Source organism: Salvia miltiorrhiza, chromosome 7, assembly GCF_028751815.1.
Source record: "Salvia miltiorrhiza cultivar Shanhuang (shh) chromosome 7, IMPLAD_Smil_shh, whole genome shotgun sequence".
NCBI lineage: Eukaryota > Viridiplantae > Streptophyta > Magnoliopsida > Lamiales > Lamiaceae > Salvia > Salvia miltiorrhiza.
Window position 1 is genome coordinate 19830646 of NC_080393.1, and position 17981 is coordinate 19848626.

Genomic DNA, 17981 nt, shown 5'->3' on the forward strand with positions numbered 1-17981 from the left:
CTCCTACGATCATAACCATTGTATTAATAAAATCTTAATATATATATACATATATGTTTATGCAATTTGTCTAATAATTCAATACAATATTATGTATAGATCATGCCCTTGATTCTCAAACGGCATGTCACGTCTGTATGTGATATTTTTGGCGAGGTGCGTGTATTTTTTGAGATATATATATATATACCGTTAGTGGACAAATATGAAAATTTTAAATTTCACGTTATTATTGGGATCAAATAAGAAGAGGTGAAATACGATTTTGAATATATAAAAAGTGGTCACTCTCAACACCCACAATCAAGAGTTGCCAGTTTGTTGAGCTGATTGGAGGAATATTGACATTGTTGGCCAATAGAAAAAAAGGATGGGTCATTTAACTTATTTTAACAGACTTATATAAAATTCTTTTTGTAAGTTTGCGTGGTGGAATTTGAAAGAGATGTGATGGTGCATTTGTCTGGTTTATGTGTGTATTTGTAATGGGGAAAAGAGCAAGTAGCATTATAAAAATTCCCATGCAGAAACATATCTGAGCTGTACTGCCCCTACATGAGGAAACCTACTTGTAGCCATTTAGGTGGAGATATATGTACTGAGTACATAATTCCATACTAATTTAACCTCAAAATCAATCAAAATACATATAAAACCCAATGTTAATTATGCCATCTTAAAATGCAAGCATTTACAACAAAAATTATAGCTAGTAGTAGCATCAAAAAGACATGTTGCATCTTTAGGCGTAAGAATTCAAATCACCTTGTGTCGGCGGTGAGTGTGTGTGAGTTGTGAGTCGTAACTAACGTATGTATTTATTCGTAAATTTATATTGACTTAATCGTTATTTTCATTTCTCATAAAATATAGAATTCTCATTGTATCTCAACCTTATATATATATAGATAGATATTTTTCAATCTCAATGTTTAGTGTTATTTATTCTCTCTCTCTCTCTGAATGGTATAAGACGATGAGTGAAAGAAGATAAAATTCTAGCAACTGCACATACATATGCAAGTTGATGGAGACTATGTGGTTTTGAGGGGTGTAGCTAAAACTAATTCATCAAAGATGTTGTCTGTGACAATTGAGAATGAGACTGAGCCTTTCCAACACCATTTGACTTCCACTTTTTTGTCCCATTCTATTTGGTACCGTTTTGCGTGTCAATATTGAGTACTCCATATTATACGTAGTCCCTAGCTAGCTAGCTACTTCTAGACTAATTATTTGAATAAATTACCAATTAATAGAGACCTCGATATGTATATACTGTATATTTCAATTTCTTGGAGATAATCTCGTCTTTCAGTATCATAAAAACATCACTAATATATATGTCCGCGTGTGTACTATTGTGCTTCGAGTGCCCAAACCCTAATAAATTATTTCGGACACCCGCCTCGACTCAACTTTCAGTCACCTATTATTATTATTATTATTATTATTATTATTATTATTATTATTATTATTATTATTATTATTATTATTATTATAAAGGTGTTTGGCTAAGTTTATTTTATATTGCTTATAAGCTCTAATAGTTTCTCTAATCGAGACACCCCATGACGTAGATATATTTATAACGAATTGGGTAATTAATCTTGTATGTCAATTTATTGTTTTATATTTGCTCATATCGTGGTAATTTTCGTGATACTTGTTTCACTATATGTGTAAAGACCGTTAAGAACTATTTATATTGATATAGTAGGATACTGATCTTTTTCAAAATCATGCACATTTTATGATACCGATTATTTATATATATATATATATATAATATTGTTTCTTTATATGAAAATCGTAATTAAACATATAAGGATCATATACAAATTAATTAACTAAGGAGACAAAGGTTTTAATTAGCTAAGCATACGCATAGGATATATTGAATCAATAATAAATGAACCCACTAAGCATAATTAAGCTATAAATAATCCACTTACAAGATATATAATGAAAGACCTAATCCCCAATCCGTAATTCTATTAAATCATCAACAAATGCAATAACAACTGCATATCTAGATTTTGAATAAGTTCTGTCTATATACCTAACCAATATCTTATATAAAGATTTAAAACCTAAATATTTTTCTCTAAAACTAATAATAAATCTTTTTATTTCATTCCGAAGTGAGTACAAGATATAAAATAATCAATAACAAGAAATTTCGAAAATGCAAAAAACACTATTTGATGTGAAAGCTTAATTAATGAACATCTCAAAAAATGATTTTTTTTTTTGAGTTGGAGGTTTTTTTAGGACAATAACTTAGATTGACCTCTATTAGGACAAAAAAATTAGCTTGTAAAAGTAGGACACTAATTAATAAGTAATGCACATGTACGTAGGACAATTCTCGGCTGATTTTAATTAAGGGTTAATTGCCATAAAATTTAAAAGCTTTTTAGAATTTCGCGATATTCCCACCAATTTAAAAATCGGCGTAGGAATACATGAATCAAGAATTTGTTCTTAATGTTCCCAAAATAAAAAATCCGGCGAGATGACATGGCAAACACCTATGACATGTCAATTATATGCCAATTAGCTATGACATGTCATTTTTAATTTTTTTAATAATCTTATTTTAATAAAATATAAGGATTTATTAATAAATTAATTTATAAAAAAATAGAAAAAAATCTACCCCAATCCCCAACCTACCACTTTCCCCAACCCCCCCCCCCCGCCCCGACCACCACATCAGAGGTGGCTATTGCTGCCGCTTGACTTTAAAGCTAGAGAGAGAGATCGGCGACGGTGGCTTGAGGTGGGATCGGCGGCGGTGGCTTGAGCTACTGAACGAAGGGAAGAGAGGGACGACTGTTTCCAGCTGAAGAGAGAGAAAGTAGAGAGAAGGAAGAAGGGAGAGAGAGAAGAGTGACCAAGGAGGGAGGCAGCGACCGGCGTGTCATCGAAGTTTCAGAGGATGACCGGGAAGTGGCGAATTTCACCTGAAAAAAAGAGGGGTGTCGTCTGGCTTGGTTTGGTTGGACGAGGTCCGGGCGTTAGGCGTCAAAGGCGGATGAGGTCTGGAGCGGTGCCGGTGGACGGTGAATGGTCGAGGCGTGGCGGCGCATTTCAGCAGCTGTCCAGACGACGGGAGTCGACGGCACGCGGGCGGTGGTGGGTTGTGGCGCCGCGAAACCCTAAACTGTGCACAATTTTTTTTAATTGTAGATGGAAATCAAAATGATGTCGTTTTGATTAAAACTAAACGACATCGCCCCGCTGGACATTCTGCTGTCCATGTCAGCTTCAAATTGAGGGAATTTTTTAATTTTGGGAACATTAAGAACGAATTCTTGATTCATGTATTCCTACGCCGATTTTTAAAGTGGTGAGAATATCGCGAAATTTCGAAAAGATTTTGAATTTTACGGCAATAAACCCTTTAATTAATAATGTAATGCTTTTGCAAGCCCAGAAGTTCAATTTTTCGACCCATTTTATTTATTAATTAATATCCGCTAAAAAATTTCTATCCTAAGACTTCTTGTTAATGAGCTAGAAATATTGATAATTAATATTTAGAAAATGTTAGGACCTAAATGTGGAGAGTTGATACATATGCCACTTGTAATGCAATTATGTAATATCTAGCTAACCAAGAAGGGTGACAAAAGCGGATCTTGCAAGTGGGTTTGGATCTTTTGGATGAGAAATTATAGCCATACATATCAGTCATAGTGGAAATATATAAATGGAAGATGACTTAGGGAAAAATATTAACTACTCGGGGTTTTTTCGTTCTTAACTGAATCCAATATTTATATATAGTGTATTTTAGCACGTACACATCACAAATATATTTCGTTAAAAAAATCATAGGTTGTAAGATATTTGAGAAGTCGAAATAGGTTAAATATGAATATATATGCAGATATTAACAGCCCATCGTACTCGGTTATGAAGGCTTTTAAGTATAATTAGTGGTGCAATGTAAAGCGTCAATGTAGAATATCCACCTTTTTTAATGAAAGACAAAATTATCCATTAATTTTAAATTATATAATTCTACCAACTTTTAGGATGAATGGACAAAATTGCGCTAATAAGAAAAAGTAAAAAAGTAAAATAAAAAAATTATTAGAGGTCGATTAAGTAGGCATGCAGCTGTTCATAGCAATTCAAAATTTCAAATTGAGTACATCGATCCCTGTACGAATATTACATAAATAAATCGTCGCATTCTGATCATGCAATTCATGTATATGTAGATGGACCACAATCACACATATAAATGGACCAAATTTTTGTGGTTTGCTAGTGGAAATATGAAATGTAATTTTGCTTCAATTACTTATATATTTGTAAACTTATGAGTATTTTTTTTTGTCACTTGTGTTTCACTTTGGGAAAGTGGTCATCCGGTGTCTTTTTTTGTATAGTATTGATATATTTCAAATGAGAGTTTATTTTAAAAAAGGTTAAGGTGCATATCCAGTACTGACGTAGTGATCCTTAGAGCGTTTATCCCCCCATTTTCCCCATAGTCCAAGAAAAATGTGCAATTAAACTCAGGCCTCTAACGTCGTTAAGCGTCTGTTAACATCTGTGTTTAATTGCACCATCTACTTTAGGGGTGGGTTTGCACCTTAATCTTTTTTTTTTAATTTCGGCAACCCACCTCCGGCATCAGCTTAGCCGCCCCCGTACTCATCGGCTCCGACTTGCACCTTGTCAGCTCGCACCCAATCTCTTGGTCGTTGACTGCCCACCGCCGACATGCAGCAACGCCACCAACTTCTTCACAGCCCCGCACAACAACATCTCCTCCAGCACCTTAACCTTTTAGGCTTATCTTATGATATTAATGTGTATACATTTATCTATATATATATATATATTTAAATTTTATTTATTTATTTATTATTATTATATCTTTTATTTGTATTGATAATATTTTTTTTCAATATTGTAAAATAGAAGATACATTATTCTACTGTTACTTAATATTGTGATGAAGTTAGAGATGAAATTGATTTTAATGATATAATAATTAATTTTCATCTATTTTGTACATATACAATTAAAATATGTGTGTATGTCATTATTCTATATATTATTAATATGTTATTTAGTGCTTGATTATTATATGCTTACTTATTTTAAAATTTTATAGTAATTGTTTACTATTAATATGGTTTAATTATTTATTTTTGAATAATTATTAAAATTCTAGACAATAATTATGATTTTATTTTTGGTTAATTTAATATTTATAAATTTATTTTAAAAGAGAAAAAATAATGGATCTGGGTCCGGACTCGAGACCCTGTGAATCTAATGGATCTGGACATGAATCTCGTTTTTGGATCTAATGGATTTGGACCGGATCCAGACCTAAATAAAAAAATACGGATTTGGATCTGGACCAAGCAGGATTCGATTCAGGTCCACATCTGGAGCTGGTGATGCTGCTGCATGTCGGCGATGGGCAGTCAACGATCAAGAGATTGAGCTCGTGCGAGCTGACAAGGTGTAAGTCGGAGCCGATGAGTATGGGGGCGGCTAAGCTGATGTCGGATATGGGTTGTCGAAATTGAAAAAAAAAAAAAAAGAAGGTTAAGATGCAGATTGACCCCTGAAGTGGAGGGTACAATTAAACTCAGACGTTAACGAATGCTTAACGGCGTTAGAGGTCTAAGTTTAATTGCACCCTTATCTTGGACTATGAGAGGATGTTTGCGCCAAAATCGAGAATAAAGGGGTAAACGCTCTAAAAGCCGCTACTTTAAGGGTGGATCTACACCTTATAATCCTTTTAAAAATTATGTAGACGCTGCCACAAAAGTTCTTTGTAACATAAACAATACTTATATCTAATATTTTTTCACTTATTTAATTCTCACTCAAAGTTATAGGTCGGTATATCATCCGAAGAAAATATACGTCGGTATAAGATACCTAATTATGAATATGGTAGCACGTAAGGCTACGCCATCAATACCACTGACTAACCATAACAAAATATACATTAACAAGGTGACTGTCGCTAAAACGCACCATGTCGTTGGTTTCTAAAAATGATTGTCTTATTTGATATAGTAGTATTTCTTTAAATACGAATTTTGGTTGATAAATTTCAATTTTACTAACTAAAGGCATTGCACTAGGGATTAATATATTTTTCCTCCAAACGCCAAAAATTACTATATCAAACAACGTTAAACTATTATACCACACAGACAACAAAACACATCTCAATTGATAAGACATTTTTTCTCCAATCAATAAATCGGGAGTTCGAATTATCACGAAGAAAAATAAAGAACTATTATTGATCTTCTTAGAATAATAAAAAAAAAAAAAACAACTATACCACATAACATCCAAAAGAATAAGTAAAATAAAATAATAACAGATTGCGTAGCGGAAAATTTATAGGAGACCTATATGGTGTTTAGTTGAGCTTATAAGATGTTTAATAGCTTATCAGCAGCAAAAATAAGCTCCAAAAACATATAAACTATTCAAAAATAAGTTCATCAACTCCAACGTATTTTCTTATTATCTTTCAAACAACAATTATATTACAAAAATAACGTAATTATGATTTGTTAATTTTTATCATAAACACTTTCATTTCATCTATTTATAATTTCTCTCTCTAGCTCACAATTCATTTTCTAACTTTTAAGTTCAACTGTCCAAACGCTTTGACAACTTAAAATCATGAGACATTACATTTTATAAGTTCTTAAAGCTTATAAGCTCTTTAAAACATGCTTAACCACTCTTAATCATTTTATTTTCATCACAAGTTTTCATAAATTCTATATTCATCTAAATACTCTAATTTGGATAATGGCCCAGTTATAGAATAAAAACACCGAGACCATATAATATTTGGGCTTTTTAAGGCCCAACTATTTAAAAAACAATCCAAGTTATTTATTTCAATTTTTTAGGGGGAGGAAACCAATAAAATTACTTCCGAGTATGTTCTAAAAGAAATTCTATGTATATTTTTTTATGAACTATTGTGGTTTTCAGAGAAAATGTTTAGAAGAGGGGGAGAAAAGTGCATTCATAAAGGCTAATTAGATGAGATCGTGAAGTCTAAATAAAAACTTTCACGTGAGAATTACGAATCACTTGCACTTTATAAATATATGCATTTAATTATTCTCTCCGTTCCACGAATCTTGATATGTTTGGTTTCCGTACGGAAATTAAGGAGTTGTATATTAGTGTTTTAAGTGTGTAGTTGATAATATAAGTGATGAAGTAAGTGAGAGAATGTAATAATTATTACCTTATTTAAAAATGTGTCAAGATTCGTGGGACGGCCCAAAAAGGAATACATGTCAAGATTCGTGGGACGGAGGGAGTATATAATAGCAAAATAAATCGTATCCTACGTGGCGCCGTATAATCACTCTATTTTAATTTTCTTCAATTTTCATTCATTCTTATTTTTTTTCTAAATTTTTAATCAATTTCCATGTCTAAAAAAGATTTATATTTGTATTTTATTTTGTTATATAATATTAGTTTAAGTTTATCACATCATACTCACAAATTAATATGTATATATATATAATACGTTTATATATAGATGTATTTACTTAAATAATTAACTATATATATGATTGAATATGATTTCAAATTTGACGATGTTGTTTAAAGTTTGAGACGAGATTATTCTAATAACTTAATTACAGTTTCACAAATTCTAGACAAAATGATACTCACAAGTAAGTTATAATCTTCAAGCTACATACAAGATGATGCTCAAAATTCAGATGTGGCATTTCAAACTCCAAAGAATATGGTTTTCAAAATTTTGACGTTGAAATGTCATATGTGGTCTTTAGAACTTCATATGATTATCTGGTTTTATTAGGTTTATATGAGATGATACTCAGATGACATATGTTTAGTTAAATTATTTCTTATCCGTCAAATTTAAAGAATTTGAACAAACTTAATAGCCTCTCCATCCCCCAAACATCTTCCTAAGAGAGGATGACACGAGTTTTAATAAAAGTTAGTTATTTATTTGATAAGTGTTAATAAAAGTTAGTTATTTATTTGATAAGTGGAGAATGTGTCCCACAAAAAGTGAAATTATAAGAGTGATAGTTAGTGAAAGTGGAGAACGAGTCCCACAAAAGTGAAATTGTTTCCAAAAATAAGTTAGGAAGATGTTTTGGAGACGAACCAAAATAGAAAAAAAAAAAAGGAAAATGTTTGAGGGATGGAGAAAGTAAATGTTATCGATATACAATTAACAGCAGATGCAACACATCAATCGTACATCATATCATACTTAAATTTACATATTTTTTTCTTCTAAAATCTTCAATCCCACATCAACTTTTTATAAACTTCATCAAATGAATATTTATAGAAAAATGTATTTCTATTATCACAACCTACATTTAATTGGCGAAAGTGATTAAAATTAATATTATTTCAAATATTGTATTACTAATTTAATTTGATGACATCAAATTAATTAAAGAAATAATTTATATATAAACTATTTCATATGCTATAGTAATAAAAATAACATAAAATAATTATAAATGATGACATAAAATAATTCTGTCGAATTTCGAAGGGTTAGACGCTAGTACATTTATAATAAGAGAAACAAACTAACGATCAAAAGACCAATTAAAAACCAGCGCTTCACTAACGATTAAATGACCGATTAAAAACCAGCTCGAAAAGAGCTGACAAAAGTTAACACCAACGGGGGGCCTGACCTATGAGGATCCATATATAAACCTTAAACCCTATGCATAATTCACTAGAAGATTCTCCTCATATTTAAATTCTCATATATAATACTCCATCCGTCTCACAAAAACATGAACATAGAGAAATGCACGGGTTTTAAGAATGTTAGTTGAGAGTTAAAGTAAGTGGAAAATGGGTCCCACTTTAAAAGGTATTGTGAGAGTAATGAATTAATTAAGGAAAAGTACTGGTGGGCCATGATGTACTAAAATGGAAAGGTTCATGTTTTTGTGAGACACCCCAAAATGAAAAAACGTTCATGTTTTTGTGAGACGGAGGGAGTATAGAGTAATAGGCTCATATCTACAGAATCAATAATGACATTCACATGTGAGACTTTCAACTTCATTAATACCCAATTTACTGTTAGACTCTCCAAAGAATTAAATACCTACAAAACTTTTAATTAGTGATAGGGAGTTAATTCGTAGACTAAGGAAAACAAACTACTTACTCCATCTCATAATAAGTGTCCTACTTTATTTCGACATAAAACTTTAGGTGTGTATGATTAAAGAGTTGTTGGGAAATAAGAAGAAATATTCAAACCCTAATTTTGATGATCCCAAAACTGTTAGATTTTAATTTTGCTAGACTATAATTTCTCTTGAACTCAATTGTTGGAATTCATTTTTCTAGTATAGACAGAAGTATCAAAGACTGAAGAACTAAAGACCAAAGCACTGAAGTCTTGAAGACTAAAGAATGAAGGACTGAAGACACCATACTAAAGGCTAAAGTCCACCTGAATTTATTGCTGAATTCAATGAAGAATCTGCACTGAAGTATAAGTGTTAGGAAAACACTTAAGTACATCGAATCAATCAAAAGCATTCAATGCAACTGAAGTTATGCTGCGAATGAAAACTTGGATTGATAATACAGATACGGACTAAAATTGGAGTAATGAATACCACACTCAGTGTTAACGAAGTACAATTTGAATGCTTCCAGTACATTGCAAGGATATGGTGAATCGTCCTTCACCTGCTGAGTTTCCTTTTTCGTGTTACCTTACACTGTAACACCATTTCCTATTTCAGAAAGACCATACCTCTTTCGTCTTTCGGCGAAAAAGGAGATAGAGGACGAAGACCTGAGCCATATTTGAATTGACAAGTATATGTATTTTTGTGGTTTTGCATTTGAATTTCAAATATGACGACATAATTATAATATATTTACAAGACTATGAAATTACAATTACTTTTAACATTAAGTATAATTATTTTATAAACTAAGTGAAAAATTCATAATTATTACATTAAATAATTTTTACTATAACTTTATATATAAAAAAAAGAGTAAATATCATATTAAACTCTAAACTATAGCCGTTATATAAAAAATGTTCCCAACTATAGGAAATATTTTTAAAACTCCAAACTATTAGGTTTGTATCAAAAGTATCTCGCAACTTTTTTTATCGATCAAGCTTCACCCCGGACGATTACAAAGAGTCGAGGGAAATAAAATCCACCAGCACACACGTGGTCCACTACATCTCAACGCTTCGGTGCATCGGAATCCGATTGTAAGCAGCGGAGGATGAGAGCTTTTTGGTGATCAGGTTCCAGCGCGACGCACTTGAAATGTTGTATAATTTTCTATTTTATTATTTTAAATGATATGGCATAAAATAATATTTTTTGTTTTATCATTTAAAACAATAAAATAAAAATTACACATGGGCATTCGGCAAGTCACGTCACATGTTTAGGGTCCAAAAATTAATCATGAGACATTTTGGATACAAATTTAATAATTTGGATTTTAAAAAAAATATTTTTTATAGTTTAAAATAGTTTAATAAAATAACTATTATTTTGATGTTTAATATGATATTTATCCTAAAAAAAATATAGATACGAGAACTAAGATGATTAAAGAAGGATGTGGGGTATTTCCCCTAGCTTAGTCAATATCTGGTACTACATTCAAAATTCGTCCCCGACTCCCCCGGCCCCACCCCCATTTATTTGCTGCCAAAGTCGCTTCATCTCCATACAAATCATATGGAAATTTAAGTATGAAAATCATCAAGGGCATTCACTAGTAAGATTGATTTTTTGTTTATTTTGATGAATATATGGAACTTTGAGATATTTCGAGATTCTTAATTATTTTTACCATTTAAGTTAGTTTGCTTGATTCTTATCTCATTGAAATAAAGAGTGAGATTAAAAAAATTCTACTATTAGAAGCTTTTATTTTACATGATTGATAAGAAATGTCATTGATTATTTTTATCCTCAAGTATGATTTCTTCAATCTTACCCTTTCAAAAATCAAACAAAATTAGCTTAAATGAGTAGAAAAAATTAGTTTTACTATTTTCATTTGTCAAGGTTAATCTTTCAAAATAGATGCTCCTAGGGTGTTTACTTTAGTGGATAAGCCTTGATTGATAAAAATAATGAGGTTAATCCCTTGTTTACTTTGATGGATTGCAACTTTGGGATATCCCAAGGTCCTTGATTATTTTTATCCTCCAAACTAGTTTTACTTAATTCTTATCCCATCAAAAGGGTGGGATTAGAGTAATCTTACTCTTGAAGATAAAAATACCCAGTCATCCATTTTATCAATTATGCAAAGTAAACGCTCCTCTAGAGGATAACAATACTCAATCATACAATGTAAATGTCTCTAAGAGAAGTGTAATGGCGAAACCCAAGTTACAAAGCATAATCTACCATTATATAGAGTTTGAAATTGGCAAAATTCTTATGGCTAAATCTATAGCTGTATCCCAATTGTCACAAGGATTGCATTTCTTGAGTGAAAGAAAGACGAATCAAAATGTAAAGAGTGAATAAAACATTAGAGCATCCACAATGCTTGCACCCATAGTGGGTGCAATAGAATGAGTCCCACTTCTATTGCACCCACTCCCACAATGGTATTGCACTCACTATGGGTGCAATAGATTTTATTTTATTTTTGAATTAGTTTTATTCTAGTTTCCATTTTACAATAATTAAGAAATTAAAATTTCATTGAATTAAAATTCAAATCCTACATTGTTAGAAATAATTTAGAAGATGAGGGGAATGGATGAATGAGGAGAATGGATGAATGATAGAGGATGAAGAAGAGAATGAGGTTGTATATGTATATATAGAGGGGTATAGAAATTAAAAAAAAAAAAAGAAAAATCGGCAACGGAAAAAAAAAACGGTCAAAAAACGGCTATTTTTAATTTTTTTTTTTTTCCGGCCGAAAAGGGGCGCGTGTTTTACACGCCCCCTCCTTCGCTCCCACTATTCACGGGTGCGTAGCAACGCCCCCCCTCCTTCACACCCGGGTGCGGCAATGGTGGTGGGTGCGATAGGCCGGGTTCGATCCGGCCATCGCACCCACCGCTGCGGATGCTCTTAGGAGCGCATTTAGTAAAATGTATTCATTCAGTTTCGACATATAATGCCAAAAATCCCTTCAAACTCAAACTCTGTCATCCCATAATAAACAGTTAAAAATGAAAAGTCAAAAAGTCCACGCATAAGAATGTATGATCAACTTGTATTTCCTCAAAACAAATGGAAAAAGGAAGGGAAAAATAAAAAAGTAGTTTGATTGGTTTTATTGAATAGAGAAAGAGAAGTGATAAAATTAGGGGGTTGGATTAAAGGTCTGCGTCGATCTCCAGAACAAGAGGGTGTGGTCCCAAAACAGATGCCAAAGTGACCCCTTTGGTTTGTGGAAGTTGGCTGATTTTGTCCAAGTCTTGATCGCTCAGACACCAATCAAATATTTCCAGATTTTGTCTCATTCTCTCTTTGTTGAAGCTCTTGCTTGCTATGCTCACGCCTTGCTCGTATAACCACCTCAATGCCACCTGCCATTTTTGTTCTACTCTCAATATTCTTGTATTTAAATGAGAAAGATAAGAGTGGTGTTAGTGTTACCTGAGCTGTAGTTTTTCCGATGGGTTTGGCAATATCTGCAAGAACATCATTTCCCAATATTCTGTTATCTCCCCATTTTGTGTTGTTTGCTCCCAGCGGTGAGTAGGCCGTCACGTGAATGCCTTTTTCCTTGCAGAAATCCCTCAATTTCTTCTGTTGCCAAAATGGGTTCATCTCCACCTAACACAATCGATTTCCCATTAATTTACTACTTATATATATATATATATATATATATATATATATAACTGAAATTGGAGAGAGAGAGGGAAACACACTTGGTTGAGTGCCGGAGGGATTTTGGCGATGGAGAGGAGTTGCTCAAGGTGTTTGCACGAGAAATTACTGACACCAATGCCTTTGACCAGCCCTAAATTCTTGCACTCCTCCATCCTCTCCCACACCCCCCTCATATCCAAGGCCTTCACCATCTCCGCCGGAACCGGAGGTCTCACCATCTCCGTCAACGTCACCGGCCAATGTATCAGATACATATCCACATACTCCAGCTGCAGATTTCTGCATTCATTCATTTTAGCGAATCGAATCGATTAACCAATTAAACAAAAACAGAGCTCAAATGGCTTACTGGAGGCTCATCTCGCAAGCGGCGACCACCTTGCTGGGCTCCGTGAAGCTCACCCACAGCTTGGTGGTGATGAAGAGATCGTCGCGCGACTGCACGAGGCCGAGGCGCAGGGCCTCGGCGACGGCCTCGCCCAGCGCCTTCTCGGAGCCGTAGGCGAACGCCGTGTCGAAGTGGCGGTAGCCGGCCTTGATGGCCTCCAGCACGGCCGCCTTGGTCGTCTCCAGGTCGGCCGGCGGGAACGACGCCGTTCCCATGCCGATCAGCGGCATCGGCTTGTCGACGCCGCGGAGCTTCAACGACGGGATCACTGCCATCTTAGAATTTGATTCCTCTCTGCAACTGATGGTGAGAGAGATTTTTGATGCATGTGTTTGTGGCGGGCAGTGCAGTATTTGTAGGCAGAGACAAAGAGAATGCCGACGAAAATACGAAATGAATGTCTACAAAGGCCGGACTTTCATAATCATTAATCACTTTCTTTTTTTCATTAAACCTACTCAATGGAAACTTCTAAGTCTGCTTAAATTTCTTTTGTTTACATTACACGAAAATTCTAACTGCCTTTCCTTTAGAATGTTACTAGTCTACCACTGACCAAAGTTTGGACTATTCTAGTGTGTCAACATCATAACCGATCACCTACCCACCGTGGGCATGCATAATGTGCCCACCATGATGTTGCAATTGTAATTATAGTAAGATAATTTTAATTAGAGTAAGATTTATTATTTATCTTTCCTAATTAAAATTGTCACATCAATGGTGGGCACGTTATACTTGTCCACGGTGGGTAGATGATCGGTTCTGGTGTCAACATTTGATTTTTTTAAAATATTTCAATAGTTGCAAGAAATATCTGAATAAGATACCGGTTGTGGTCTACAATTTAATTTGTTTAATCCGGCTGTTTTTGGAATATGATTTTTGTTATAGTATGAATTTTGGGAATGTGATCTCGAATCAAATGATTAGTAGCAGATACTGTATTGTGTACTTGGAGAATGCCAATGAATATCAGGGTTTGCTTTTATTGTTTTTTTTAGGGGACTTTTGTTTTATTGTTTGGTTCGAATTAATCATGAAATGGGTACAGTATTTAAATTATTATTATTCTTATTAAAAAAATAAATTAAATTATTATTAGCAACATAAAATATTTTCATCCTAACTGCTCCACTATTCACAGTGGACACGAGCTAACATGTTCATATTGATGTGACAATTATGAGTAGAAAAGTTAATTAAATTTCACTTTAATTAAAATAATTCTTCATTTTATAGAAATTATTACTAATATCATTATCACAGATAAAAATATGAATTGATTAACTCCTTCATTTTGCAAAAAAGAAGAAGAAGAAGAAGAAGCTCACGCCATTTAAATTTCGAAAATTCAAAACTTTCATCAAATTCGAATTCATAACTCGGGTGACTGCTGCTCAAAACGCCATCTTCAAGCATAAAATCAGAGTGGTTCTAGATTCGACCTATTCTCTCTGACAACGTCGTAACAACGAGCTGAAACAATTTTGCGTCGTTAAGATTTTTTTATATTATTATTTTTAGATGGATTTTTTATATTATTAGTAATGATAATTGTTCGCTTATTTTTTAACACACTGTAGATATACGAGTGTAATTGTATATACAACAAGTAAGTCCATACTGCACAAATATTGATTCCTATTGATTACTATCCTAAACTATTATTCTCTATCTGAATGACAGAAAATAAGGTTTGTTTTAAACAAAGAAAATAAATGAAAGCAAAAATAAAATTACACAAACAGGAGAGAAAATTAGTTTATGACGAATAAATATTTCAAGGCTATGGTTTCAACAGATTCAGAAAATCAGACAAATTTAATTCAATAATCAATCACAAGTTCTTTCTAAGACAATTTTAAAATTAGTTTATATTCACTCCCGTGACATACAAATTATGAATTACATGCAAGACTATCATCCCCAAATCACATTTAAACATATAGTTAACTCCTTAAATGGTGGAATATATATATTTTCTCCTTTTATTTACTCTTTTCACACATTCTCTTAATTAGTAGAAATTTTTTTCTCGAGCATGAAGAAATATTTTTCTGAGCAACCTCGTTTCCCATCTTTTCACTCCAATTCATGATAATATTATCACAGGTTGTAGGTTTGATAATATTTTCTCATATTGTATATTTTTATGATCATTCAACTAAACCTATAATTTTCCCCCTTCGTCTACGAAAGAACTTACTAAGAGGGAGTGACACAAATTTTAAGAAAAAGATTGTTGAATTGAGAGTGGAGAAAATGTTATTGATTGTATTGGAAATGGTGACAATGTGTTTTATTAGGATTGAGAGTTGTGAAAACTATAACGCTAAATGAGATATTTATAAGTGGTGGAGTATAGTTCAAAAATAGGTAGTAAGAGTATCAACATCGATATACTCGATGGGACTTACTCGAGTAAGCACTCCATCGAGTAAGCCGATGTGGAGCGGCCCTTACTCGAGGCTTACTCGAAAAAATGAGTCAGACTCATCCGCTCTTTTTCCCCATGTGTGTAGTACACACGCAGGAAATTAAAAATAAAAGAAAAAAGAAAAAAATTGAACATTACCTGAAGATTGCGGTTGCAGCGCCATTGAAGGAGGAGGAAGAAGTGACGATGAAGCGCGGGAGCAGGAGGCCTATTAGGTTAAATGAGTAGTATTAATTTTAAAATTATAATTGGGCTAAAAATGTTTGGACATCTATTTTAAATTAGTTTTAATTTTAAAATTATAATTGGGCTAAAAATGTTTGGGCTTCTATTTTAAATGAGTAGTAAAGAAAAATTGAAAATGTTTGGGCTTGTATATTTTATTGTAATTTTTTTAATTTTTAAATTTTAGTAATTTAAATTCAAGTAATTGCGTTATTTAAGTTGGTGCAATTTAAATTAAATGAAAAATACAAAAACCAAAACTAATGAGAATGAGTCTCCACAATGTGGGTACCTTACTCATAAGTGGTCCTCCACTCCATTGGCATTGAGTAATTAAGGAGCTTACTCAACTGGATATGGATCCTCTAAGTTCTTTTATGAACGCCTCGAAAAGAGAGAGTAGGAAGTGCTCTCGTAGACGGAGATAGTACAATTTAACGCATCTCTATATATTCTCTCTCTCTGTTCATAATACTTTCATATAGTTTTTTCACTAAAGAAAATATAAAAAGAGTGGTGAGCGCTAAAATATAATAAAAATTTTTCATTTGTTTGTTCCCTTATTTTTTCTAATGATAAACTTAAAACCAAAGAGAATACATCCTAATTTGATTGAATCCATAATAAGATTCTAACGAAAAAACAAAAAAAATTATTAGACAAAAAATTAAGACCTGAAAATTAAAAATACATAAATAACGTGCCAAAAAAACGAGCACATAAATTTAAGTTTCATTAGAAATTTTAATTTCAAAGGAAATTTTTGTATAATTGGTTATGTAATAGTGTAATTTAAAATAACTCTTAAAATTTTTTATTAATTTATTTTATATATTAATTATATTATTTTTAATTTTTGTATATGAAAATAGCGAGACATTATTAATGAGACGGATGAATTATACAATGGGTGATTCTATTCATAGCCTCCATTTTACTCCTTACAACCCCATTTTTAAAATATTAATAATAATTAATTAAGAATTTACTATTTTACCATTTGCCCCGGCCCTAGAGCCCCTCCGCCGCCAACAATGGTGCAGCCGACCAGCTGACCCTTTCCTTTCAGCGCGAGTCGACTCACTTTTCCCCTGATCGGGTATTCCCTTATTCTTTTCTTACTTCTAATTAACGTTATTCAGTAAAAAAAATGAATCACTTAGCTAAACTACAATTTATGTTATGTGATTACAACTGGATAAACAAATCATTTGTACTGTTTCCTCAATATACAGTTGGAAATTTAGGGATTGAGAAGAAGAAGAAGAGGAAAACTAAAAAAGAAAAAAATATATATAGTCAGTTTCTTATGTCCGAGTAATCAATCCATTCCTCCGATGACACTCTCAATAATTCATGTTGTCAGCCAAAAAAAAATATTTCTCTTTCTTTTCTTGTTTTCCCCATCTTGGAAACTACTTGGAGAGAAGAGAGAATCTCATAGCGTGAAATTTCAATTTGAAAAAAAAAAAAAAAGTGAGATCTAAAAATGGTTGAATCCCTCACGAAACATCAATCAACCTCTATATGTATCTACCTTTGTGGAAACATGATCTACGAAGAGCAAGTCGAAGTTGATCATTCTGTGCAGACACCAAAGTGGTAAAATTAGTGAAGGAGAATTTCGATTGAATTAGTAAAGGAATTCCATTCCGATTGAATTTAAAATTTAATGTAATTTGGGAATATACAATATATGGTAAAATAGTAAATTTTTAATTAATTATTATTAATATTTTAAAAAGGGACTGTAAGGAGTAAAATGGGGGGTCATGAATAGAATCACCCTTATACAATTAGTTGGTGGCCGTTTTGGCTGTTACCGATTGTTTCCTGTGATACCACTTGATTAGTATATTTCCATCTTAGACCTAACAAAAGAGCACAAAGTCAACAACAAACTTATATGGATTCGTTTTTGAAAGGATAATTATCTATCTGGCCACGTTACTAACATGGAACATCGTGGTACAAATTAATACTTAATCAAATTGATTATAGACGAGGAAAG

The 17981-nt window shown here is 32.6% G+C and overlaps 1 protein-coding gene across 1 annotated transcript; it reads right to left on the bottom strand.

The window, feature by feature from the left end:
* Window positions 1-12269: 12269 nt before the first annotated feature.
* On the bottom strand, window positions 12270-13816 carry LOC130993240 (D-galacturonate reductase-like). The gene is made up of 4 exons (XM_057918061.1): window positions 13267-13816; window positions 12956-13196; window positions 12678-12857; window positions 12270-12607 (listed from the first exon to the last, which is right to left on the bottom strand). Exons 1-4 carry the CDS (start codon window positions 13578-13580, stop codon window positions 12395-12397), a joined length of 948 nt encoding a protein of 315 aa, XP_057774044.1. The 5' UTR covers window positions 13581-13816; the 3' UTR covers window positions 12270-12394.
* Between the last annotated feature and the right edge of the window lie 4165 nt (window positions 13817-17981).